Below are 27,003 nucleotides of genomic sequence, written 5' to 3'. Positions count from 1 at the left end.
CTAAGAAATGATCTTCATGACCAGCACCATGACTAGGCTCAAGAATAAGCTCTGATGGATATATATTTTTAGAAATATCAATGAAATCCTTACAATTTAAGACCAAAATATCATCTAAATATCTTTTATTATTTGACAAAGCATGTTTTAAATTAATTGGATTATTCTTATCCATCATATATTTATATTCTAGTTGACTTAAAAACAAGTCAGCTATAAATGGGCTGGCATTCCCCCCCCATGGGAATTCCCACAATTTGCTTGTACAAATCACCCCCAAATCTTATATAAGTATTGTATAAAACAAATTCTAATAACTCAAAAATCATATCCAAGCTGTAACATCTCAAGTTAACTGTAGTATTAAAGCAATTTGTCCATATAGCTTTTTTATTATAAATGTCTATTTTTAAGAACCTTTTACTAGATAAGAGGAAAGATTTCTTGATAACAGTTTTTAAATTATCAAACACTACATTAAGTGATAAATTAGTATACATTGTCGCAAAATCGAAGGACTAAATTCTTCTAGCTGAAACCATTGTTAAAGAATCTATCACATATATATATATATATATATATATATATATATATATATATATATATATATATATATATATATATATATATATATATATATATGTATAAATATTTGTATATGTATGTATTTGACCTACATGTTATTGACCTGTATGTTATTTGACCTATAGACTATTTTGAACAAGATGGCTATTTCAAAATTTCCGCCGTACTTTGTTGGAAAAAGGGCAGCTAAAGAGAGGGTGTGGGAGTGAAACTGGCAGTCCTCAAGACACTTTAACACATGTCCTGAAATTTACATATAATCAATATAATTATATTATATGTAATTTATATAGAAACTTATGTGTAATCCTTCTTGATTTCCGGAAATATTTCTGGTCTGCGCTGTTATTATGAAAGTAAAGAGTAAAATTCAACCTCAAAATGAACAGAATTTATTCCATATATGAGGAGGGCTCCAACTTACTCATCCCAGGCCTCTCCCTTGTGGTCGTAGAAACTTTGGAAACTTGGATCGGAAATAGAAAGTTCTAGTCCGTTTTTGCTAAGATGAAAGGGATTGAAAACCAAACTGCCCCTGTTCTCAGACTGTTTTTGATATATGGTGTTTTTGTTACACCTTAGGACATCAGGATTTTTTTAGAGGGAACGTTAGCTCCCCTTTGAGTTTACTATCTACCCACTCAGCCCCCTCCCTTGCGTTCGTAAGTGACTGATGACCTTTTCGCTTGGATATAACAAGCATTGTATACCAAGCAATATATGCTTGGAGTAAAAAACAGATATTTTACTTGAAAAAGATCTTGAATGATCACCTATTCTTGTTCCAATTTGATTTAATTATTTGTTTTTTCGTCCCAAATATTTGAGTTTTTTTCCGTTTAAAATAATTATAATTGACTATTGTTCTAAATAGTTCTAATGATACGAATTGTCTAGTGTTTTAATTGCTTTATAATGTAATAATTAAGGGTTTTGGTATAACCAATTAGTTGCAATGATCCCCAACTATTACCGATTTTTTTCTTAATTAGAATAAATTCTTTAATTTTTTGTTCTTTTTAGTTTATTCTTTCAATTTCAAATGGTTCTTGGGCACTTGCTGGAATCGAAACTTCAATATTATGTACCTGAGAGATTTTGGGCCTCTTTGAGGCTAAGAGGGCAGCCCATAAATGTTAGAGAACAACAAGGTAAGCATTTAGCCCTTGTTAGCTTTTAATAGCAAAATTTATTTGAATTAATAGTTATGTGACCTATTTGAGGCTGAAGGGGCAGCCTGTATGTGTTCAGAACAACAGAGTGGACTTTTGACTTTTCTCAGCCTTTAATAGTATAAATTTATTTGTATTAATAATTTTATGGCCTATTTGAGGCTGAAAGGGCAGTCTGTAAATGTTCACAACACCAAAGTGGGCTTTTGACTTTTCTCAGCCTTTAATAGTATAAATTTATTTGTATTAATAATTTTATGGCCTATTTGAGGCTGAAAGGGCAGCCTGTAAATGTTCAGAACAACAAAGTGGACTTTTGAGTTTTCTCAGCCTTTAATTGTATAATTTATTAGTATTAATGATTTTATTTCCTATTTGAGGCTGAAAGCGCAGCATTTAAGTGTTCAGAACAACAAAGTGGACTTTTGAGTTTTCTCAGTCCACTTTATGGCCTATTTGAGGCTGAAAGGGCAGCCTGTTAATGTTCAGAACAACAAAGTGGGCTTTTGACTTTTTTGAGTCTTTAATAGTATAATTTATTTGAGTTAATAATTTTATGACCTATTTGAGGCTGAAAGAGAGCCTGTAAATATTCAGAACAACAAAAGGGGCTTTTCACTTTTGTAAGCCTTTAATAGTATAATTCATTTGAATTAATAATTTTATGACCTATTTGAGGCTGAAAAGGCAGCCTGTAAATGTTCACAACACCAAAGTGGGCTTTTGACTTTTCTCAGCCTTTAATAGTATAAATTTATTTGTATTAATAATTTTATGGCCTATTTGAGGCTGAAAGGGCAGCCTGTAAATGTTCAGAACAACAAAGTGGGCTTTTGACTTTTGTGAGCCCTTAATAGTAGTAGTAAGTAAGACGGCACTAGATCCTTAAGGTCCAAACCGGGGGTGCTGATCTCCGTTTCATGGCCCTTCAGCCAGGAAGTGCAATGGGGGGCTGGGGGCCAACCATCCTTTGCTTTCACACACCCTTCCTGCCTACCCTCCCCAGATTTCTCCAGGTACCCATTTAGAGCTGGGTCGGCTGGCTGAGCTTACAGAGTCACGCCACTGACCCCCGTCCCAAACTAAATAACTGGTCACAACTGGGATTGAACCCGATGCCCCTTGGACACAGAATTTCCACGCCAGGGCACCAACTACTCAGCCAGGACGGCTGAGCCTTTAGTAGTATAATTTATTTGAATTAATAATTTTATGGCCTATTTGAGGCTGAAAGGGCAGCCTGTAAATGTTCAGAACAACAAAGTGGACTTTTGACTTTTGTCAGCTTTTAATAGTATAATTTATTTGTATTAGTAATTCTAAAGCCTCTTAATAAGATATACTATGGATAAACTAGTATGTGGAAACTTAGTATCTACATCCTATAACTACTTCCAGCAGAAAACGGAATGGTAAAGGGTGATCAGAAAACCGTCTTTGGCAAAACCCGTTGACAAAATCCAGTTACGTCAATATCATCCATATCCAGCAGAAAATGGAGTAGTAAAAAACAGGAAGAAAACAGACTTTGGAAAATTTGTTTGAAAAATTCTGTATCTTAACCAATTTCTCCTCTTTTGAAGCTGAAAAAGATCACTATTTTAGGACTTGACATCATTGTAAAAATTCAGATACTAGGTTTTGGTAAAAGACAGCCAAATTATATCGACGGCATTTTCAAAAACTATTTGAGGTTACTTCTTCGTTTTCAATCAGTTAAAATTGTCGGCAGTCTATATAGTCTTTGTTAACTCGCCGAAGTTGATATCTATTCTGATTGGTTAAATCTTACTGAAGGTTATTTGATACCCATGTGACGTTATTGTAGCGTGGCAGAACCATCAAAAAAAATGAGAAAAGAAAATGCCACGTTTTATTGTAAAATACATCCAAATTAGACATACAACAAAAGACGAAAAAACAAAAAAAAATGCAAAGGATGGTGGTTTTCATCCAGTGAAGACAAAAATGATAAAGACAAAAAATATATTTTGGTAAAGACCTAAGCCGTCTTCAGCGCAAAAGAAAAAGGGAGGACAAATAAAAGTACAAATAGAGATACGTCTTTTTATTAGACAATGAAAACAGATACAAAAAATTTTTTTGGATATTTCGACCGCATACACCAATAGTCGTAATCAGCAAAAAAACTAAAGCATTACAGTTAAAACAAACATATTTATATGTTTGTTTATTCAGGACAAAATAATTTTGTGCTGAAATAATTAACAAAAATTAATTAATATATTATTCAGGACAAAATAATTACTTCTAGGTCACAAATAGTTTCCGATTCATTCGCTAGATTGGTCTGAGAAAGTTCTTTAAAAGGGTTCCATCAAAGTCTTGAGTTGTAAATTTTTTTCTTATTTAATATTACCTAAAGGTAAGTTGATTTTCTACTGAAGGTGGCAAAATCTTCTTCTTCCTCCAGTTGCAAAAGAAACGTTGTTGAATTTATAGTTATAAATTTGATTGGTCAAATCATCACCATATATACGACGTAGGGCATTTTTTTTTCAGATTATTTTTTTCTGGATCTGTTTTCACTGTCTAATTAAAGGACTTATCTCCATTTGAACTTTTATTTGTCCGTCATAGAAAAGCATTATGGTTTTAGAAAAAAATACCCTACGTCGTAAAAAAGAAGGAAGGAAAAAATATATATGTGAAAAAAAAACTAAGCTTTTGAGTATGCTGATTATTCAAGAAGTGAAGTGTCGAGTGTTTCAAGGGGAGGCCGTACTGCTTATCGCTAAGAAGGTCATTTGACTCGTCGTTTTGACTCAGCAATTTGCTTATCACTAATACGGTCTAGCATTGATGTTTTCTTTACTCGTGGTTTAGTTTCCTATGGAGTGAACTTTATAAGATTTTAACTTGGAGCACAGTCTTTCCTGACGCGCTGAAGCTGTTTGAGCAGTCTTTGAAGCAGTGTTACTACCCTGGCCTGGGAGAATTTACTAAATCCGAGAGGAAAATTTTTCCTTTTTTCTCCGTCTATTTCTATTGTCCTCTGTTTTCATTCAAATAAACCTACTGCTGTCGCTTCTCACTCGAATTTTATTATTATTATTTTTTTTAATTAAAACTACAGATGTCGCTGCATAGGCTGACACCATCGATTCGTTGGAGTGACGGGAAGCGGAATATTTCTTTTCCCTAAAAAAGCGTGGAGCTACTTCTGATTGGTTGATGGTAGCTGCGGGCTTGCACAATACATAAGCAAACTCCACCTTGAAGTGTTTCTTTTTTATGACTCCTTCACAAGTCTGTTACTAGACTATTTTCGGTCGATTGGGGTCGGTCACGACAGTTGGAGAAGGAGAAACAACAACCTGCTTCGGATTTTCACCTGTCGATAAAAAAAAACTGTCCTGTTTGTTCAAATCACTTCTTGCTTACTTGACCGAGTCGGACAACAGTTGTTCGTTTGCGCCTGCAAGAAGTGCATTCAAAAAGGCAACAGTTGTCTCACCACTCTTACAGTATCTTTTGGGAAAAAAAATTCTCCCGGAAACGGATTGCGAGCGACACCCCGCCTAGTTAGCCTTGTCTGTACTTGACGGCTTTTTCTTGCCATATCTTTACGGGATGCTGTCCTGGCACCCATGAACCACTCAAGAACCTCGAATACATCGATCCTTCTTGTCTTTCGTTCAGCTCCCTAAATTGCAGAGTAATTTAATATCTGAGTCAACTACAGTTTATTGCTATTGGTAGTTTTTGGTGCCTAACAAACAAGAAACTGGCATCAAGACAAAACATACTTCCACCTTGAGATTCTTGACACTCACTGCGGCAGTATGAACCAAGTCGCTACTCCCTCATTTTCATTTTCTCTGCGCACTATTTTTTCCGTGTGCATTATCGTAGCAATAGTTTCCGTCTTAGCCTATTCCGAAGCTTTGTCTTCATGTTTGACAAAACTGAGAACTGCTGTTCTGACTAAGCAGACGAATGGGGGAAACAGCATAGCTGCAACATAAATTCGCAAAGATCATCAAACATCGGTCCCCCCCCCCCCCCTACCATCTTTCACCATCCGCAATTTTTTTCAGAACATATCAGGTTCAGAAATGCCAGAAAGGGAGACAGCATCATAATGCCTATGCGAAATGTGATTTTTTTGTTGTTGTTGTTCAAGGGGGGAGACTGTAAACTAAAGCTTTTCGGCAATGGTTATTTTAATTCTGTACTTTTCGTTTCAGTCTGACTTCATTCTTGAAAGGTTCAGGGTCTTTTGACGCTTCCCAAAATTTCTTCTCGAAATTTTAAATTACTACTTAATTGAATCTGAATGAAGACTGTATAAAATGGGAAAAATTTGTCACTTGATAACCCAATTTTAGTTCTTTAAAGACCTTTAAAAATTCTTGAATAATTTGTTCTTTAAAAACCCAATTTTTAAATTTTGACTACTCTGGGTCGTGATTTGCTCTTAATTTGGTTTCAGTTTTTGCTGCAGCCATGATAATTCAGAAAGAAAATTTTACCATAAACATATTGTAAAATCAGTTTGTTGTGATTAATGGAAGATTCAAGGGAAAATAGGGAGGAATCATGCAGCTTCGATGCCTTTTATCTCTGACAACTTGAGTGCGTACCCTCTTTTGTACACTACCCGTTTAGATTTGATGCTGTATTAAACCACCAATAAATTACATTAGCTATTGATATGAAAAGGAGTATTATTATTTTTATTGGAGTATTCGTATCAGTATCAACATTATGGTTGAAATGTTTGTTCGCTGGTTATTTCAGCTTGATTAAAGTAAATTAATTAATTAAACTAGCTTATTAAAGTTAAATTGTCCTGAGTTACCTTCTCGCTACTACTGTATAGAGTGATAATGGAGAACAGGTGGAACAAAAAATCCCAATGGGAGAGGGAAAGGAAATCCTCCCTCTTTTTCATACCTCTCTATACCTCGCTTTATCAACATCTAGGATTTTATTGCGAATTGGTGGAAAGTATTCTCAATTTAAATTTTATAAGAAAAAAAATTAAATAAGAAAAAAAAGCTAAATAGGTTTATTCTATTTTTCACTGCTCATACACTGTATCACTTGCTATAGAATTTGACTCCTCTTTACGTCTTTTTTCAATCGCAATTTTAAATTCTATTTTCCAAAACATATCTTTTTTATTATAGATAATTTTTCTTGCTTCCAGATGCTTTTGAGTTTTTTATTCATCTTGTTGATAATCTTGACGAATATTTGGCCAAAATTGGCAAGGAAAGAGTTTTTCGAAATCGTTTTGGAGGGATTTTTTCTGACCAGAAGATTTGTAAAGAGTGCCCTCATAGGTGAGTATTTCACTAATGGTTCACTTGTGGATTCTAAATGCGTGACATCAGAATCGAAAATATCTACTTTGTATTTAAACGCAATACGGCAGGAGTTCAGGGATCAATCTTGCAAGAAGATTAAATAAATAAAAAAAAACAAGTTTTTTTAACTGAAAGTAAGGGGTGACATTAAAACTTAAAAACTCAATGCCCTGCTCTTTAAGCTAAAGTTGAAATCTTTGTCACAACTCTACTTTTTAAAACAATAAAAAACTATAGCGCAAAGAACGGGGCGTTGAGGATGGGACAGCCTCTTTCATGTACGGAATAATCTCTGTTTTTTTTTTAAGTTTTAATAACGCCCCTTGCTTTCAGTTCAAAAACTTGTTTTTTTTTTTTTTTTTTTTTTTTTTTTTTTTTTTTTAAATTTTTGTACGTTTTTGAATTAATGCAGGTTTTGAAGATTGCTCACCGTACATGAATAACTAAGTCTGATTTTGTTCCAGTTATTTCAGAAAGACTCCTGAATCACAAAGGCTGTTTTATTAGAATAATAACTTCTTTTAAAGTCATAAAAACTGTTGCTTAAAAGTGATCTATTGATGAGAAGCAACCCCCATCATATACGTAATATTTTAATTTTGATCCTTACTTTCAATTGAAAAAACTTGTTTTTTTTATATTTAATATGCTGATCAAAATGGCTATCTCAAAATCTAATCGGGTGACTTCGGAAAAATATGAGCATGCCAATTTTTTTTTTATCACTTAAAAAGGGAACTAGAACTTTCAAATTCCGTTTGAATGAACCTTCTTGTGATATTTTAGGACCAGTGGCTCGATACGATCACCCATGGGAAGAACTATAAAAAAACGCATCCGTGATCTTTCTTCTGGCAAAAAACACATAATTCTCTATTTTTGCAGATAGAAGCTTGAAACCTCTCCAGCAGGGTTCTCTGATACGCTGAATATAATGATGTGGTTATTATTAAGATTATATGGCTTTTAGAGGGGTGTTTCCCATTTTTGGAAAATAAGGCATATATTCTCAGGCTCGTAACTTTTGATGTGTAAGATGAAACTTATATATTTGAAATCAGCATAAAAACCCGGATTCTTTTGATGTATCTACTGGTACCATAATTCCATTTTTTATAGTTTCAGTGACTATTGAACTAGATCGCTCCTTAATTACAAAATAATATCGCTACCATACCAAATAATAACACCATGTACAGGGTAGCTTGAACTCAGTTTCTCCGGTTCCGAAATAGAGCCTCAATACAATTTTTGTGGCAACTAACGCCATAGTCGATCAGTAAAAATAATAGACGAGTTATGTCGTCATTACATGAAAATATGAACAACTACTACTATTAACAACTCAAAGCAGCACCAAGCCGCCTGAGGCCAGCACAGCTACTCACGCTCCTCTTCTATCCCAATCTATTTAAAGCCTCCCTCTTTACACCCTCCCAGGAAGTTCCAATTTCCTTCAAAGTTTTCTTTATGACATCCTCCCACCCCAACCGCGGATGATCTGCTTTCCGTTTAGCCTTAGACGGTTTGGCCGACAAGGCAATTTGTCATCCATCGTCCACAGTACGTGCCCTAGCAATCTCAACCTTTCTCTCATTACAGCCCTAGAAAGCGGAATTGAGGCACACTTTTTGTACAGCTTATTGTTTGAAGTACGGTCAGTCAGCCGGGTCCCCAGAACAATCCTTTGGGAATTTCTCTGCAGCCCTTAAAATTATGAAAGCTTGTAAAAGGGAGGGATTTTTTCCCGTGTTGATCTTGCTTGTGACGGACAGTACCAGTAGCTTTCTTGCTTCCAGGTGCTGTTGAGTTTTTCATTTATCTTGTTGTTAAGCTTAACGAAAATTTGGCCATAGTTGACAAAGAAAGAGTTTTTGAAAAGAGCTTTGGAGGCATTTTTTTCTGACCAGAAGATTTACAAAGAAAGTTCTCAAAAATTAGGATTTAGCTATGATTTGATCTTATGTGCTTAACTTCAGGATTGCAATAAATAATTTCTCTTTGGATGCCTCATGACAGAAGGGCAGGGTTTAATTTTGCAAAAAGTATATTGAGAGGCATCTTAAACTCGAGTTTGCTTTATTAGAGAAGGCGAATTGCATAAACTGAAATTATAAAAGCATGAAGAAGAAGGTGGTGAAAGAAGAGGTATCCCTGTCGCTTCTACATATGTGTCTCTATATCTATGTGTTCGTAAAGTCTTTTAAATAATAGGACTATGCGACCTATAAAGATCATGACTGTCATGATAAAAAGCAGCTGGAATGCAGCTAACGTTTATTTCTTTGAAAACGAAGATCATGCGGCCAATTATCTAAGTCTTGTTTAGTTAGTATCTGACCCAAAGTTAAAAGTTGCTTTGTCAGCTGGAGTTGTAAAGAGCGCACTATCAGCTAGGAGACGAATAGTCCTGGATATATAAAGGATGCTTGGATGTGAACTTTGTAAGGTCAGTTGCTTTAGGACCGATGACGACTCTGACGGAACCTAATCAATGTACTACAAAAAAATTTCCAGTGCTGTATTGAAACTTGTAAGTGTATACCTCATAGTTAAAAAGAAAAGGAAAGGATGCAGTACTAGACTCTGTAGTCGATACTGATGGTACTGATCTCCCTTTCGTCGCTCTTTAGACAGAAAATGCAATGGGAGGGGGCCTCTTGTCCTTTCGCACACCTTTCATGTTTATCTTATCCGGGTTTTTCCAGGTACCCATTTAAAGCTGGGTTGACTCTGCCTGAGCTTACAGAGTTATGCCACGGATTGCCGTTCCAAACCAAAGAACCATTAACGGGAAAACTCGAACCCCAGAGTTTTTTGTTTTTTTTTTGCCATGAACCTTTTTAGAGAATATGAACATTGAAATCCTCTAAGGTATACCATATTTAGTTCTTCTTGCGAAACTTCATCATAACTCAAATTTTTTCTCTTCAATTTTATTAAAGGTATTTTTTTTTTTGACATTCTTTCTTAAAAACAATGAAAATGAATATGTGTTTCGGATTTTGCAGCATATAATCGGTCCTCTTTATGTAGTTTGTCAGCATGACAGCAAAATGGGCAAAAAAGGGGAATAGGGCCAAACCACCACCACCAAAAGGGAATAGGATCTTGAGTAAATTTTTCCCTTTGAGTTACTGGAAGTTTTTGATCGCGTAAGCAAGAATCATGCAACGAATTTTTATCTGTCTGATGTATAGCCAAAGCTGGCTGAGGGTCTAAAATTCTTTTACGTTCGAAAATTTATTTAAATTCGTGGGTTTCACCATTTAATTACTATGGCAAGGTTCCCTCTTTACTAGATGGCAGCTACTATTTAGAAGGATTTAATTTTCAGGTTTTCCTAAAATCGCAAGGTATTTCCAATTTGTAAAAAATCATATTCATAATTTTAATATCTTACTCATAATTTGATCACTACCATATTTTAGGAACTGATTCATCTTACTGCCAGTATCTGCAGCTTATTTCTCAGGTTTTTTTTGCTCTTTGTAATTACCTTTTACAGTAATTGATGATAGATATTAAAGCTTCATGTCTCCTGTGTGGCTTGCAGTACTTCATATGGAACAGTTTGTGGTAACAAACTGCAAGTAAGGAGCAATTCGACTCAATAGTAACCAAAATTCTAAAAGACGAAACTTTGATAATAATAAGAATTGGCTTTCAATATGAATTGGAATCAAAGGAATCGGCTTTTTATGCTGATTCCAGATATATAAAATCTATTACGTTTAATTTTACCAATCCAAAGCTATGAGCCTGAGAAAATTTGCCAGATTTTCAAAGGGTGACATTCAATCGCCACTTGATTGCTCCTGGGCACCGTCTCTCCATCCCAACTTGCAACTGGATCCAAATTTCAACATATGTGTTTTAATCAGTAAGGTTAAAAGGTCCCAAAAAATACACTAGGGGTGACCTAGATAAACACTTACTCGTAGTTTTGGCGGGAGTCAAGCGTTTCCGCCTCGCCCGGCATCCGGGATCCTTGTGACCTCTTTAGACCAGGTTTCACGATCTGCTGCCAATCGCTCTGCGAACGGGAGCCATTGGGCCGACCATCTATGTCCGAATTTCTGAAAGCCACCAATAAGATCCATGTCAGACTTGATCAGTGTCCACCAGTTCTTCTTTTACCCTCCTTGATGCCTCTTCCAAGAGTCGTAGGGCTTAACCAAAAATATTTGGGGGGGGGGGCAGGTATTCTAGTGGTATCCGCAGGTCATTACCCAGTCATTCTAAGCGGTGATTTTTAACGTTTGTTGCGACATGTCTTCTAATCTTGCAGAGTTGGCGAATATTGGAGCTTGATATACGATCTTGTCGGCGAACTCAAAGTATTTAGCGCGAGCATCAAATGTCTGAAGGCAGCTAGTGCTCTTTCGTGTTAAAGCTTCAAGGAACCAGTTTCGCATCCAAAAAGTAGGATGGTTCGGACCCTGACGGCATAGATTCGACTTTTAGTCGAAGTAAAGATTTCTCGGTGGTTCCAAAGGGGTTATCAAAGATATGCGAAAGCAAACTGTGCCTTATGTACTCTTTGCTGGATGTCTAAGTCTGAAGAGCCATCAATGCAAAGTACGGATCCTAGGCAGGTAAAGCACTCAACCCGTTCTAGCTGAGTTAAGTTTACGCTCAAAGGTATTTGGGTCGGATGATTCTTGATCATGAATTTAGTTATTCTGCGCTTACTTTAAGTCCAATTAGGTTTGAACATTCGACAATAGCATCTAGCATTTTTTGAGCCTGTTCAGGGTCAGAGAGGAGTTCGACATCATCGGTGTAATCCAAGTCGGTCAAGGACAGATTTTCTCCAATTTGGACACCATTATGTTGCATTCGGGCATTTTCTAGCACCGAGTCTATACAGAAATTAGACAGAATTGGAGAGAGAATACAGCCATTTCGACTAGGAATTCTTCAGTTTCCTCGCCATAGATTATTACCCGGCTTGTTGACTCTGAGTAATATAGCTGAATAAGTTCAGTCAACTTTACAGGCATGCCCTCGATTTCTAGGATTTCCTAGAGCTTGTGCCGGGTAACGGAGTTGAAGGCTGCGGTGTAGTCCAGAAACATTAAAGTTAGAGGTAAGTTATACTTTTGGATAATAAATCGCGTGTCGAAAATATTACCAATGCGGTCTCTGCCTGGTCTTGATTCTTGCGGGTATTTTTCTATTCGAGAGAATAATCACGAATATTTTTACTGTGGTAGCAATAAAACTTTTTCCTCGGTAATTTCTGCATTCAATCTTGTCTCCTTTCTTATAAAAGGGTATTATAATTGACGCTCTCCAGTTCTTTGGGAAGGAATTAGTTTTCCGTGCGTCTTGAAGGATGCCATGGATCTGTTCAACTGTTATTTCGGGGCATTTCTTGTATAGTTCAGAAGGAAGGCCATCTTCATCAGGGGATTTATGATTCTTTGGTGTTTTTATTTTTTGAGGACTTTGGGTCTTGTAGGAGTGCCCAATTCAACATCATAGGGTTTTTTCTTGACAGATGGGGGAAGATCGTCAGAGGTGGATGAATGAGAGGCATTTAGCAATGATTGGAAGTACTAGATAAACACACCCTCTTCCCACGGATAAGGCCCTCAAATTAAGCAAATTGCCAGAACAGAGGTTTAATAGGTACGTTTAGCAGGAAAATATTGGATATGATATGCCTTGTTAAAACTAGAAGCATTAAAGGATTTTTAAACCGTTGTGTTAAAGAACCGAAAGTAAGAAGCTTATGCCCGTTTCTTCTCCACGTCTCCTCGCCCTAATTGTTCAAAAGATTTTCTAACCCTCCCAACTTTTTTAAGTATCCCAAAATTCGTGACCCCAACTTTCTCCCATTCCTTATTCTCTTCTTGTTTAAAAAATCATACATCTTCCAATGTCTTTAAATCACGGTCATCCAAGGGTTTTCAATCTGCGCGACGGGAGGGGTCAAAGCGATGCTCTTGGGCTTGGTACTCAAATACTCTCAAATTACAACTTGTTTCATTTTTAGGAGGTACACCTTTTTGAGGCTATTACAAATAAAGGAAGGAAATAAGTAAAAAGAATCTATGCAACATGCTCCATTGTCTTTCCAGGTTAAACACAAGTTTTGTACCCGTTAATCCCTTGTTTATTCTAGTGATTATTTTTTTTTATTTCAGATATGAAAGGGAATCAATATTTTTGGCTCTAAATGTCACCGTGAAAAGCTCCACTTTGATCGAATCATTGGAACAGTTTGTCAAAGGCGAACTTCTTGAAGGTGACAATGCTTATTATTGCGAGGCATGTGTCCAAAAGCGTAGTGCCATCAAAAGGCTGTGTATAAAAACTCTTCCATCAACCTTGGTAATACAATTAAAGCGATTCCATTATGACTGGGAAGCTGGCCGGTCTTTGAAATTTGATGACTACCTTCAGGTATTTTTATTCAAGATTCAGCGATAAACTGGTAATGTTACGGTCGAGCAATTTAATAGCAATATGATATTTGTTCCAAAAACCAGTGTCACCAGCTCAGATGGGTCAAATTCATAATTTTGAGTAAAAAACCGGATAACAACATCAAAAAGTAAAAAACAACTATGCATTTAAAATGGTATAATAATGCACTTAAAAGGGTGTATTTTATCGTATAAGACAAAAATAACGTCTAAGATACAACGCTATAAGATATAACGTGGAAGATACCCTGTTTAGCAAGGAGTAAGCCTGAACCTGAAAGCTGATGGGGTGTTCATATATACTATCATATACCAGTAGGTAGAGTAATTCGAAGATTATCGTATATCAGTTGGTAAAAATTTAAAGATATTGCAGAAACCTGCAAATTACGATAGTCTAACAGCTTATAATTTATCAATGGGAGAAGCCGAACAGGGTGATCAAGGCAACTAGGTGATGTTTCAATAGCCTAAGTGGTTTTATGACATTCTGTGCCAGCATTTTTTCTTTAGTGTATGCAGCAAAAAATTGAGTTCAACATTTGCCCTTTACAGGATAGAAGCGAGTAATAGAAATGATATTTTCTGAATCAGAAGAAAAAAAAGGATTCTTCTGACATTTGAAAAAAGTTGAAATATAACAAAATATTGCTCTTTCTATATTCTTGAAAGTAAGTCAATTAACTAGTAATCTAAAGTGTTTAATCTTGAATAATCGTAATAATAAACATAATAATGTATATCTTCATTTTTAGCTATTCAAGGATATGTACATTGCTTTTCAATCCTCATTTGACAATAAGATGTTAGAGTTATACTCTTTCTTTCTTATACTTTTTCTGGCAGTAAACCCAGTTTGCTGCCAATTAATGGCAGTGTTTGTCTTTCGCTGCAGCAATCACAAAGATTCCCTTTCTGGAGCTCTATGACATATACTATTTTCTGCTGATTTATCACATACATTCCTTATTTTCAAACGGTGACCGGTGACCGCTAATTGTCAAACCTAGATAACCTGAATGTGGATTTTTCATCAAAAATTGGGTTCCCGAGCTTTCCTAATTTTTTAAGACATATATGGTTTTGTACATTTCCACTAAACTAATTTTAAGAATAAGATTTCATTTTAAATGTCCTTTGTGCTTTAAATATTTTTTTTTGCAAAGGTTAATTTTACTTATTTCTAATATCGGGTTAGGCTTCTCTATATTCCAAACACTGTGTTTCTGGCTTTCTGTGCCATTGCTGTTAAGATGGCTCGTTCGCTTTATATTCTGATAAAAAAGAACCCTTTTTATTTGCTTCATCAAGATATTGACGCTACTTTATCGGACGCATAATATTGTAATAAATGTGTTTGGGCTATAGTGAAGTAGTTTTACTCGTAAAACAAAGGTGTTGCTCAGTATAGATATTCTGTTAATTTTTGACGTTGCTTCGATAAAATGATACGAACCTTTTTGTTTTAATTTCAGTCTGTATTTTGATAATTGCAATATCCTGTTTTTCCTTATGAAAAAAAAAACTTAAAATGTTGACTTCTTCAAAATGTAGCTGTTTGTACTGTTCGCAATTCTTAGAGTTTCTGTTTGCTGGGTGAATTCGTAACGGGTAAAGCATAACTGGTTGGTAGTAAATGAAAGCCTCTCCCCCCTCCCAATTTGGTCAAATTTTCGGATACGCTCCTATGCCTTTCCAGGAATTACTGCATCACTACCGTCAGACAGGACGTGGTCGATCACGTACATGATTGTCTGTAAATTCAAAGGCTAATCTTGGCTCATTTGTGGATTTCCTGGTAGTGACCAAAGATCTATATTTTGGGTTTCTCCTTCTCTTGTCCTTGAATGGTAGTATACTCTGTCCTTGAATAGTTGTGCTACAGCAGCGCTAGTGACAGGACTGGGTCAATCACAGGCGTTGCTGCTGCTCATATTTTTTAAATCATGAAATAAATGCTCGCATTTCTGTAACTGTGACACTTCTTGTTTTCTTTTTGCTATGTAAAAGGGCTTAAATTCATAAAAGGGCTATTGAAATCTAAACATTAGAAGGCGAAAGCCTCATTAATGCCTGGCAATTCTTGGCCACAGCTACCATCCCTAAGAGTTTCTTTTCAATTGGACAGCCAAGATCAAATGTTGTAACCCTTCTACAAAGCTTATTTTTGAACAATGTGTAATCTATCTGATTTAGGGTCATTGCTTCTGGGGCTGTGGGGGTCATTTCTACCCAGAAGGTGTACTTTAAACCTTTTGACTATTCTAGAACAGCTTTATTTTGTAAATATTAATTCAATGCCATGGGGGCTATGGGGGTGCTCAGAGTAAAAAAGGGTTCGGGGGCTAGTTGCCCTCTAATTACTTTTGCCTCTTTAAAAAGACACTGAAACTTTCAATTTCCTATCAGACCAGCACCTCCTAAGTTTATACAATCACCTCTATAAGACAAAGCGACCGGGGAAAAGAAAACAATCGAATTTGCCGGTATGGGACATACTATGACTCGACTCTTTATACTTAGTAATCTAATCTACATCCGGATTAATTCTGTGATTACGCATGCAAAAAAAATAACACATGGTACCTGTTGTCTTCTTGCAGTCAAGTCAATTCGCTGAAGCCATAGAATTAAGAACATTCGCTATTTAGTATAAAAGGACTAAGAATATTTCCATTAGATAGAAAATTTAATGTTTTTTTGTATTTTAACTACGAATGTATCGAGTTATTTGGGTTTTCGTAAGCTAAAAGCCCTCCTCGAGTCTTTAAAGGCTTATTTATTAAAAATTAATTTGAAGATCTGTATGTGCTAAGTTTTCTCATAGTCTAAGCTTATATTTGAGCTTTGTTTAGGATTTTTTTTTTTCGTCGATCCAATTGTAGAAATAAAACCTTAAGAAAAGTTCGCCTAAAGTTATGTTTCACTACCACGCTAATTCCACGACTACGTGAAAAAAATCCCCTACGTTTTCTACGTAAATTATCTTATTAGGTTAATATTATTCAGCTGCAAGCGATTTAGTTGGCCAATGTTTGATTAGATCCATTTGGCTTCTTGTGGTTATCTGCGCGAGCGAACCTCTACCTAAGATAATGAGCTGCCCTTTACGAGCTCCAGTTTTACGGCCCCCTTTAGTTTGATCCCAATTCAGAAGAAGCTCTACGCCCCAGTTTTAGTTAGCTAAGCTATTTGTGTATTTCCTTTTTTCTTCTTTTTGATTTTATTGCTTAGTCTATTCTGACTGGATTAATGTTTTGTATTGTGTTGCATAAGTATTTGGGTACTTAAATCTTGAATTTTTTTTATATAGTTCCCGTGGACGTTAGATATGAAGCCATACACGGCAGAAGGGCTAGAAGAACAAGACCAGCAACAAGAAGACATAGATGGTGCAGAAGTATCAACCAGTGCAGCTAATCCTTCTAGCTACATGTATGAATTAGTTGGGATAGTTGTTCATAGTGGCCAAGCAAACGCTGGCCATTACTACTCATTCATCAAAGAAAGGAGGTAAAGCCAATCATATAAATTAGGGTGTAACTTCATTATTGCTTTTTTCAGGTAAAGTCGCCCATGCTTTTTTACTTTTTCAGACAGCCCCAGTCTCCATTGGTGCTTTTAAGGCTCAAAAAAGGAAATCAGGCGCATTTAAAGTGGCTTTTTTCAGAAAAGTCTGTTTTTTGATGAACAAAAAGCTGCTTTTGACACAACCTACTTCGCCTGTAAAAGCCATAATGAAGGGAGGGCTTTATAAATCGTCTATTGACTAGCAAAACTAGAAGACTATAAAACTAGCCTTCTATAGAAACTAGAAAACTAGATCTATTTTATAATCCCCCTCCCGGCCCCCTTAATATTAATTAGGCCGTGTCTTCATTATGGCTTTTTCAGGCAAAGTCGCCCGTGCCTTTTTACTTTTTTGGCAGCTCCTCCCCCCCCCACCGTTGGTACTATTAAGGCCTAATGGCAAATCAGGCACATTTGAAGTGACTTTTTTCTGAAAAGTCTGTTCTTTGACCAATAAATAGCTGTTTTTACACAGCCAACTTCGCCTGAAAACCCCATAATGAAGACAGGGCTTTAAAAACTAACTCTGCCTGTCCATTTGTCTGAAGCTTATGTAACATCGGGTATACTTGCTTAACTCCCATCCAAACCTTGCTTAACACATGCTTAACTGAGCATCAGAATTGCTTGCTAATTCCAAATTCAACCAAAATTTGATGTTACAAAATCTTTATACATTTATATATGATGTAAAAATCTTATAAGTAAAATATAACACTACCTCCTTTGCAACGTGCATAATTTATTTCCAAATTCAGCCAAAATGTGATGTTAAACTTATTAGTAAAAAAAAAGAACAATTGATTCGAAATTACCTAGTTACACAGCTTAAAGAGGAGCTATCCCATTTGTGAAAAGGTAGAATTTAATATGGAAATAAAATTCTTCCTAAGGAGGGATTTCTATGATTGATTTGGCTATTGCATTGCTTTTGATAGAATGTAGCAACACTATTTTTTGAGTTGTTGTTTTGTAGATTTGCAGTATTAATATAGGATATAAAACAACTAAATGGAATAAAGCAAGATTACAATAGCTGCAAGACCCCCCCCCCCCCTCGAATGTTTGCTTGGCTCGCAAAAAAACGCAATAAAAATTCATTAAAACACATTTTTAATGCGGTTTTTGAAGGTTTTTTTTTTTCTGTGGCTCCGAATCCTGAAATTATTTACCTGAAATTACAAAAAAATTGCGAAATTACCTGAAATTACTGAATATGCAAAAAAGTGCAAATTCTGCTAGATTTGGAAATAACATGGAAAACAACCCAAATTAACAATTAATCCATGGTCGATTTTTGTGACTTTTTTCATTGATATTCCCTTGTTTCAATAAAAATCAAGTTTTAATGGAAATATCCGTCTTAAAGGCAATGCCATCTTATAGAGAAATTATTCATAATTAATTTTATAGATTCAGCAAGTTTTTAACTTAACAATTTCAGGTAAACAACTTTTTTAAAAACATTTAAAAAACATAAAATAACAATTTATAAAACATCATATAAATCATTATAAAACATAAAAAAAAATTAAAAAACATCATAAAAAACAATTTTTTTCCGGTCAGGGACGATTCTGGTTTACTTTCGGATCTGTAGACGTAATAACATTGATAGATTAACTGCTCAGAAGCCAAATAGAATCTGAAAAATAAAATTGGAGCAACTTCAAAAATAAGAATGATAGTTGGTTTTGATTATGCTATTTCAATCATCTATTCGAAAAATATTCTCTTGAGGGGGGGGGGGGGGTATTGGCGATTTTATCGAATGAGTATCGCCAATTTTAAAATGGGCTTAGTCAAAATGAATTCAAAGTTAATATTTAGAATTCAAGGGATAAAACTGTTTGCTTATATTTATGTATTAACCCTTGCTTTTTTTTTAAAGAGCCTTAGGACCGTGCGAATGGCTCGTAAAGGACTGTGTGATGTTTAAACTAGTAAATATTTTTTAATAATGTTTTTTCCAGGTCTACAAGTCCGTATGTTGGGTCTAAAAGTAAATGGTATAAATTCAACGACACATCAGTCGAGGAAGTTGAAATGACGGACCAAGCCTTGGAAGCTGAAGCTTTTGGTGGAACTTATAAGGCCAGACAAAATGACGGTATTTTTTTCTGTTTTTTTTCTGAGGGTTTCATTGAGATGTAATGTGCATAACAATGAATCGTTAAATCGAATATAATTGTCGATTTCTGATTAATGGCGTTCTTTTTGCTTTCTTTTTTTTGCAAGATTCGCTCTTTATTAAGCTGACATTCCTAAAGTCGCGCTTACAAATTTGCATTATAGATCGAATAGTTTTATGAGAGAAAATCCAGAATTAATTGTGCAAGGAGGAATGGAGATGGTGTGCTTAGACCCCCCCACCTCCTCTCCTGAAAAAAAGAAATGCTACCTACTGTCAGAGGAAATGCGTATAATACTGAATCTTTAAATTTAATTTATTTGCCGAATTCAAATTAATGATGTTTTGGTTTCTTAATAAAAAAATATTGTTTTTGTTAAATTTAGGAGGCACAAGCTTTCCACATCGTTTTACAAATAATCTTTTCTAATCACCTTAGCGATTGCGAGGCAACTCAATATAAATTATTGAATTCTATAGTACAAATTTTTCTGGTGCAATGCGTGGCGTTTAATGCGGAGCTTTCAAGAAGGTGTTTCAGTTAGAGGTAATGTACATAATACTGAATTTTTAAGTTTAATTTAATTGAATAATTCTAATTAATGGCATTCTTTTTTTACAGAATTTGCTTCTTATTAAGCTGACATTCCTAAAATCTTATTTACAAATTTGTCTTGTCGTCGAATAATTTTATGAGAGAAAATCCAGATTTGATTGTACGAGGAGGGATGGGGAGGGTGTTTAGATCCTCCGTCTCTTGAAAAAAATAAAATGTTACCATGTTCATTTAATTGCAAATTCTAATTAATTTTTTTTTCATCAATGGTTATCGAACAAGTGCACAGCGAGCGAATACATAGATACCAAATTTAGTATCACAAAGGGAATATCGTTCTCGGGCGAATTTAGCTACGAAGAATAATTTTGTTTTGTTTTATCCGTAAAATCTGATTGAAATGCATAATGGAATAAGAAATATCGTTTTGGCGTGAATTTAGTATTGTTACATAAGTGAATTTATTATTGAAATCGCGCATGCGTAGTGGGCAAACACATAAATATCAAATTTAGTATTGGCACGAGAAGCATCGTTGGCAAATTTAGAAACGAAGAGTAGTATTCATTTCGTAATCAATATTTCGAATTCAATATTCATTTCAAAATCCATTTCAATATTCAAAGTGAGTATTCAATATTCAGTTCAATCCGTAAAGTAAATGTGTTTATTATTGATAACTGAATGGGAAATGTCGTTTTGACGCAAATTTGGGATTGTTATCGAGTTAATACAAAAGCAAATTCAGCGTTGTTGGTGTAATCAGGTGAATTCATAGCAATCGAATCCGCAAACAGCAAATTTAGTGTCGATATCAGGTGAATTGAGAAACGACGAACCGTTTTCATTTATTAAGTCTCTGAAATTGTGCAACTATGCAAAACAATAAACAAACGAACAAAGTATTGCTTCGTCAGCTCATTTTTGTGAATTTCGCACATTCTTATTCACATATCACATTTTTGTATTAGAATTGTTCATATTTTACTCAATAATATTTTGTTTTATTGAGATTTGGGTTTGTGCTTGTGAATTTGGGAGATTTGTGCTGGGGGCTGCATGCACAGCAGCCACCAGATCCCCCCTCGCCGGTACATGTATACCTGAAGCCAAAAAAAGGGTATATAGGGTTCGAGATCATTTTTTTATTATTATTATGCACTCTCTTGTAAGTTTACTAAATCCTTCTCAAATTAAATCAATGCCTTGACAAAGACAGTTGCAAAAAAAAAATGAAAAACCTTACTTTGTTTTGGCTAAGCTAATCAAAAGCTTTAAAGTTGTATATTTAATCTGTGGGCTAGGCAAATCCAACATTAACAAAGTATGTTAAAAAAAAATTCATTTCAACATTCCAAATGAATATTCAATATTCATTTCAATCCGTAAAGCAAATGTGATTATAATTGATAATTGAATGAGAAATATCGTTTTGACTTAAATTTAGGATCGTAAACAGTAAATTTAGTGTCGATATTAAGTGAATTGAGAAACGACGAACTATTTTCATTTATTAAGTCTCTAAAATTGAACTGTTTTGGTCAAGGTGTGATTTAACGAGTACAGTGGAATAATTCTATTTGCAGTGAATACAAACGTTAATTTAATGCGCAAAACGCGTGCCTGGTGTTATGCTTAATGGCTGTAAAAGAAAGAAAGAAAATCATTCTTCTTTATAACACAAACCAAAAACAAACTTTAAATGTCCAAAACGAGAAAACAAAATGAAGTCGTCTATGTTATTATCACTAAACATCTAAATACGCAAATAAAAAATATGATATGAAACAGCGATAATAAATATAGTTTCAACACTAATATGCAAAAGGTAAATTCTTGGGAAAACAAAAGAAAAGTTCTAGTTGTGTCTTTGTTTACTAGTAAATTTGGGTTCAATCCCAACCTTTTTATTTGTACTATATAGATTTTGTAACATTTTTCTAGTTAAAGTGTTATTTTTTTAACTTGCTTCTTTCTTTTATCTTTTCTGCACTCTTTTTCAAGTTTCTTAGATATTTTTGCTTTATTAATATTTTTTTGGTTCCAGCAAGTGGTTTCCCAGAGACCAGACAAAGATATTGGAATGCTTATATGCTATTGTATGATCGCGTTGACGAAACCGTCGGAAAATCAAGAGCTGTAACAACTCCAAGAAGAACTATTAACAGAGCGAAATCATTAAGGAATCCAACTGGGTAAAATCACTTAAATTTCTATTTAGTAATTTGAAGGGTTTGGCCCTATTTACCTTCTAGTGTTCTAATGCAGAGGAACTGACCTTGTGTAATCCTTTATTTGAGGTGAGGCCCTACCCGAGGGTGCTTCCAGTCTAAATGTGTCAAATGACAAATGTAAAAAGTATTATAGTAGGTCTTTTCTCTAATCTCTGGTAAAATCTTAAGTTTCTTTTTAGTAATTTGAAATGCTTGACCTTATGCTTCTTCTTGTGGTTTAACGCAGAGAGAGTTACAATTCTTTGTCTTCAATTTGAAGAATCGTGGGCCTGCGTTAATCATTGAGTAGAAACCTTCATCTTGGTCAGGCCTTTCTAAAGGGTCTGCTACGCTATGTGGACTGCACTTTGCGACCAGACCACCGCATAGTTCATAGAGCAAGCAGTTGAAAAAATAATAAATATCGAAATATGCTCTTGGGGAGGGGGTTTTTTTTATAGCATGGGGTATAATAATTTAATCCTCGTTTTGCTTCATTTTTCCAGTTCTTATTTTAATGTGTAATGATATTTGGGAAAGTATTTCCAGGTTAAATTTTTTATAGCACATTCAGGCCTGTACAAAGGGAAGCGGTACCTCTGATAATCCCCCTTCCCAAAAATGTCTAGATTTTTTTTTATGTTACCAACTAGCCAATGAGCCTGGCCGGCAATAGGCGCAAGAAAGAAGAACACAAACTTTATATATATTATTCTTGTCTGCGCTTTTTTGAGCATCATTGTCTGGTTGAATTTTTTGTAGACTTGCTAAAACTCCCTGTATGATTTGACGTATATTTCTTGTATCAGATTAACGACGCTTCTTGACTACTCAGGTCCCTGCGTCGGCCCTGCGGTGCATTACTGCAACATGATTCGATCTTTGGGTCCCGTATTACCAAGCTAAGGTCAAACCCACTGCGCCACCACAGGACACGTATATTTCTTATTGATCAAAGAAAAAAAATGTAGTTGATGTTATGTTGCTTTCTCCTCCGAGCGTGGTTACCACCATGTCAAAAATAAAATCACTCAAATTTTTAGAAGAATCACAAAATAAGTCAAAAATCCCTAAATTTTAATTTTGACTGTTTGTTTCTTGAAAGCGGAAGAAATTGTATCGTTTTCAATTATCTACGTCATTAGCAAAGGGCTAAGGCAGTTTTCTTTTTCCTTAGAAAATAGAAGGCATCTCCTCCTCTCACCCCGAAAAATTCTTACGGGTCTGCTGAACATGTACACATATTTCAGCATTTATTGTGGGAAAAGTTTGGAAATAATTTCTTAAATTATCTTTGGAACAAATTTATCAGAATTTTAACCGAACTCTCGCACAAAAATAACCCTAGGGGCCAAAAATGGAAGAAACCTGAATTGAGCTTCAAAAGTGGAAATAATTTGAGTTTTCTTTATTCTAACCCTTTTTTTAAGAAATAGCCAACATTGCTTCAGAGATGGCAATTGTGTTTGTTTTAGAATTCTCAAATATATAATTATTCACAACATATTTTTACTGAGAAATCCTATTTCTGAAAACAAAAAAGCGAAGAACCCAAATTTCTGTTTGACTAAATGGTTGAAAAGCTAGCACGCTAAAACCCTGGGCAAAGGATTTGACTACATCTTTGGATTTGAGACAAAAATTTGATTAAATCTTAGGCTTGTGTGAACCAGTGTAATTGATTACATTAGTTCTGGTTAAAAATTAGGATTTCCAGTAATTAAGGATTAGGATTATAAAATTAGGATTTCCCTAAGCTTAATTTAAATAGGATTTTTTTTCTTCTTTTAAACGTGAGAAAAAACCGGTGCTTACTCCTTGTGGCTCTGATAGTCTAAGTCAGCTGTCTGAGCTTTTGCATGCAGGGGAAGAGCGTGGCATCTTTGCCGGCACTGAAACGGCACTGAGGTTTATTTTTTCGTAACATATTTGTCTGATAAATCCTATTTCCGAAAAAAAATATCGAAGATCCCAAGTTCCTATGAGAATAAATTACTGAAAAGCTATTACGCTAAAACTCTGTGCAAAGGACAAATGTGACAACATCAGTGATTTTAAGGGAAAAAATAATAAAATTTCATGTATGTGTGAACCAGGGTAATTGTCCGTTTTATTTCTTGTTAAAAATCAGAATTTTCAATTTAATTCGTATTCCATGCCGAACCTCTCCCCCAGTCTTAAACTAAATATGAATATTTTTTCTTCCTTTAGGCGAGAAAAGAAACCAGTGCTTACTCCTCGTGGCTCTGATAGTCTAAGTCAACTGTCTGAGCTCTTGCATGCAGGGGAAGAGCGTGGTATCTTTGCCGGCACTGAACGAATGCCACTCAAAATTCTTCAGAATATCCGGGAAGAAAACCTTGAATTTATGAAATCCAAAGATGTATTTAGTCAAGAATACTACAGATTCATTCATCAACTCGTTTCTGCTAATGTGGTAAGTTTTTTCATTCAGAGCATTTATTCCTGCACATAGGGAGGGGAGGCAGACTGGTCACAAGACCCAAATGTGGTAAAAGTGCTAAATGATGAAAGAAATACATTTTTACGGTATTCATCTCTCTCAAGAAAAAGGGTCTAGTCCCATAAATAGTCTTCTAATCTCCTACTAAATTGAATATAGTCTCTTTTTTCCAACTCCAATTTTTTTTTAATAGGCGTGGGACTCGCAGAAAATTTGAAAAGTTATGTGAATGATATTTGTGTATACTTCGCGCTTAGTTTGAATGCAGTTTTAGCATTTGAGGAGTTTATTTATCATTTAGGCGTATCTACCTGTATTTTGGATTTTCAAAAAATCTTGGCGTGGGCAAAGTTCTCCAGCGAAAATGGGTTGTTATCATACAGGTCGAGGACACAGCCACCATCTCCAGGGGAGATTCCACTTGTTGTTTAATTTATATATACCAAGACCTCTAATTCACTTGTATAAAAGAAACATCTCTTATTTTTAATCCAAATGCAAGAATCGCTAAATTCTAGAATGATTATGACGCCTCGAATTTCGTTCTGACTTTGACTGTTTTTCTCAAGTACGACTGACTCATTTAGATTTCGAAGGATCTTAAATTTCTAAGGATATTTAACTTCAAAGGACTTTGGTTAGTATTTTAGAAGTTCTCAAAATATTTCTTGTAAGCCAAAATCACTCTTCAAGCGAGCCTGAATGAAAATTACCATGGGAAATATTTGTCAATGACAGATTCTCTAAAAGGCTATATTTCAGTTTTAGTTACTACTGGCCATGGTTCACTCTTTACTAGGTTGCAGGTACTATTTTAACCATAAAAATATTTAAATTATAGAAAAAAGTAGCATTTAGGAAGAGCTTTTTTTTATAGATACATCTTAATATGTTATTAATTCCAGGACAAGATCGGTGACTCCACTTACGGTCAGATGTGTACTATTAGTGTTAATCTGCTACTGAATTTCCTCTTCCATACTTACTTTCGATTAAGGCACCGAGAATCAGATATTGATCTCCATGAGTGGGTGGAATCGTTTAGTCGCCTTAGCAGGGGCGGACCTCAAATAATTCAATGGACGATTGATAAACTTAGCAGCGATGCCATGATTGTACATGTCAAGTAAGATCAGTTTTTTGTTTTTCTTGGTTTGTGTTGCATAACATAGTATGTTATCCATTTTATATTATATAAATGCTATTTTATCCTGTATATAATGAACTGATTTCTTCTGCATTTTAAAGGTATTGATTTTTTTTCAATCCAATGGTAAAAACACCTTGGCTTTGCGTTAACGAGTTTACGATACCAGTTAGAAGTAAGATGTTAAAAGCTAGTAAATTTTTAATAAGGTTAAAATTGTCCCATGAAATTCACATACCACCCCCCCCCCCCCAGGCCCGCAAGAGAGGCGAGTTTACTTGTTTAGTGTTCATCAGTTTTGCAGCTAGTTGATAATGAGTTCATCTCTTTGGTCTATGTGACCATCTGGTAAATAAAATAAATTTGTTTTCTTTTTCCGCTTCTAGCTATTCCTTAACCCGTTTAGGTTGGGGTAGGGAGGTTTAGACCAGTTCTTAGCATATGTTGGAGAGTGATATCTGCATTTACCAATCCCAGTAGATAGTAGCACCACGCCTCTCAATGGTGTGTTTTAGCAGAAAAGGATTTTGAAGAAAACTTGGTCTTTGGAGCGTGTTGGTGCATATTTCTAATTTTTACTACTTTTTATAATTCTGGATTTTCGGGTGTGTTTTAGCAGAGAAATGAAAAATCATGATCTTGTGCCTTTAATGTTTGGAGATTGTTGTGTTATTTTCCATTTTTATTATCTACTGCATAAAATTCTGCTCATTTGGTGTGTCTTAACAGAATATTAAGTTAAGGCCCTTAAAGTTAGGTGCTTGTTGGTACATTTTCTCATTTTGATTTTCTCTCTTTGAATTTCTCATTTTGACATAATTTGTATCTTTTGGTTTATTTTAGAAAAGAAGGAAAATTTCAGAGGGTATGGTCTTTGAGGCTTTAAGATCTTGGGGTTTTTCTTATATTTATTTTCTGCTATGTATAGTTTTGTTGTTTCCGGTGTGTTTTAGAGAAGAGAGGAAAAAACTGATTTTTGATGCTTTTTTGGAAATTTCTCATTTTTATCATCTATTTGAGGTATCATCTATTTGTTATCTTTTGGTCTATGTGACCATCTGGTAAATAGAAGTGATTTGCTTTCTTATTGCGCTTCTAGCTATTCCTTATCCCGTTTAGGTTGGGGTAGGGAGGTTTAGACCAGTTCTTAGCGTATGTTGAAGAGTGACATCTGCATTTACTAATCCTAGTAAATAGTAGCACCATGCCTCTCAATAGTGTGTTTTAGCAGAAAAGGATTCTGAAGAAAACTTGGTCCTTGGAGCGTGTTGGTGCTATTTCTAATTCTTATTTTCTACTTTTTATAATTCTGGATTTTTGGGTGTGTTTTAGCAGAGAAACGAAAAATCATGGTCTTGTGCCTTTAATGTTTGGAGCTTATTGTGTTATTCC

At 35.1% G+C, this 27,003-nt stretch overlaps 1 protein-coding gene across 1 annotated transcript in view; it reads left to right on the top strand.

Moving 5' to 3' along the window:
* Positions 1 to 27,003, top strand: part of LOC136031457 (ubiquitin carboxyl-terminal hydrolase 24-like) — a 134,273-nt gene that overhangs the window by 70,687 nt on the left and 36,583 nt on the right. The window contains exons 17-24 of the mRNA XM_065711072.1: positions 1,609 to 1,736; positions 6,934 to 7,069; positions 13,249 to 13,507; positions 16,844 to 17,043; positions 19,074 to 19,210; positions 21,835 to 21,982; positions 24,212 to 24,437; positions 25,370 to 25,590. Of these exons, the coding sequence (XP_065567144.1) occupies positions 1,609 to 1,736; positions 6,934 to 7,069; positions 13,249 to 13,507; positions 16,844 to 17,043; positions 19,074 to 19,210; positions 21,835 to 21,982; positions 24,212 to 24,437; positions 25,370 to 25,590 (1,455 nt within the window). The remainder of the gene's footprint in view (positions 1 to 1,608; positions 1,737 to 6,933; positions 7,070 to 13,248; positions 13,508 to 16,843; positions 17,044 to 19,073; positions 19,211 to 21,834; positions 21,983 to 24,211; positions 24,438 to 25,369; positions 25,591 to 27,003) is intronic.

This window comes from Artemia franciscana, chromosome 9 (assembly GCF_032884065.1).
Source record: "Artemia franciscana chromosome 9, ASM3288406v1, whole genome shotgun sequence".
NCBI lineage: Eukaryota > Metazoa > Arthropoda > Branchiopoda > Anostraca > Artemiidae > Artemia > Artemia franciscana.
This window is presented reverse-complemented; position numbering and strand designations above follow the sequence as displayed.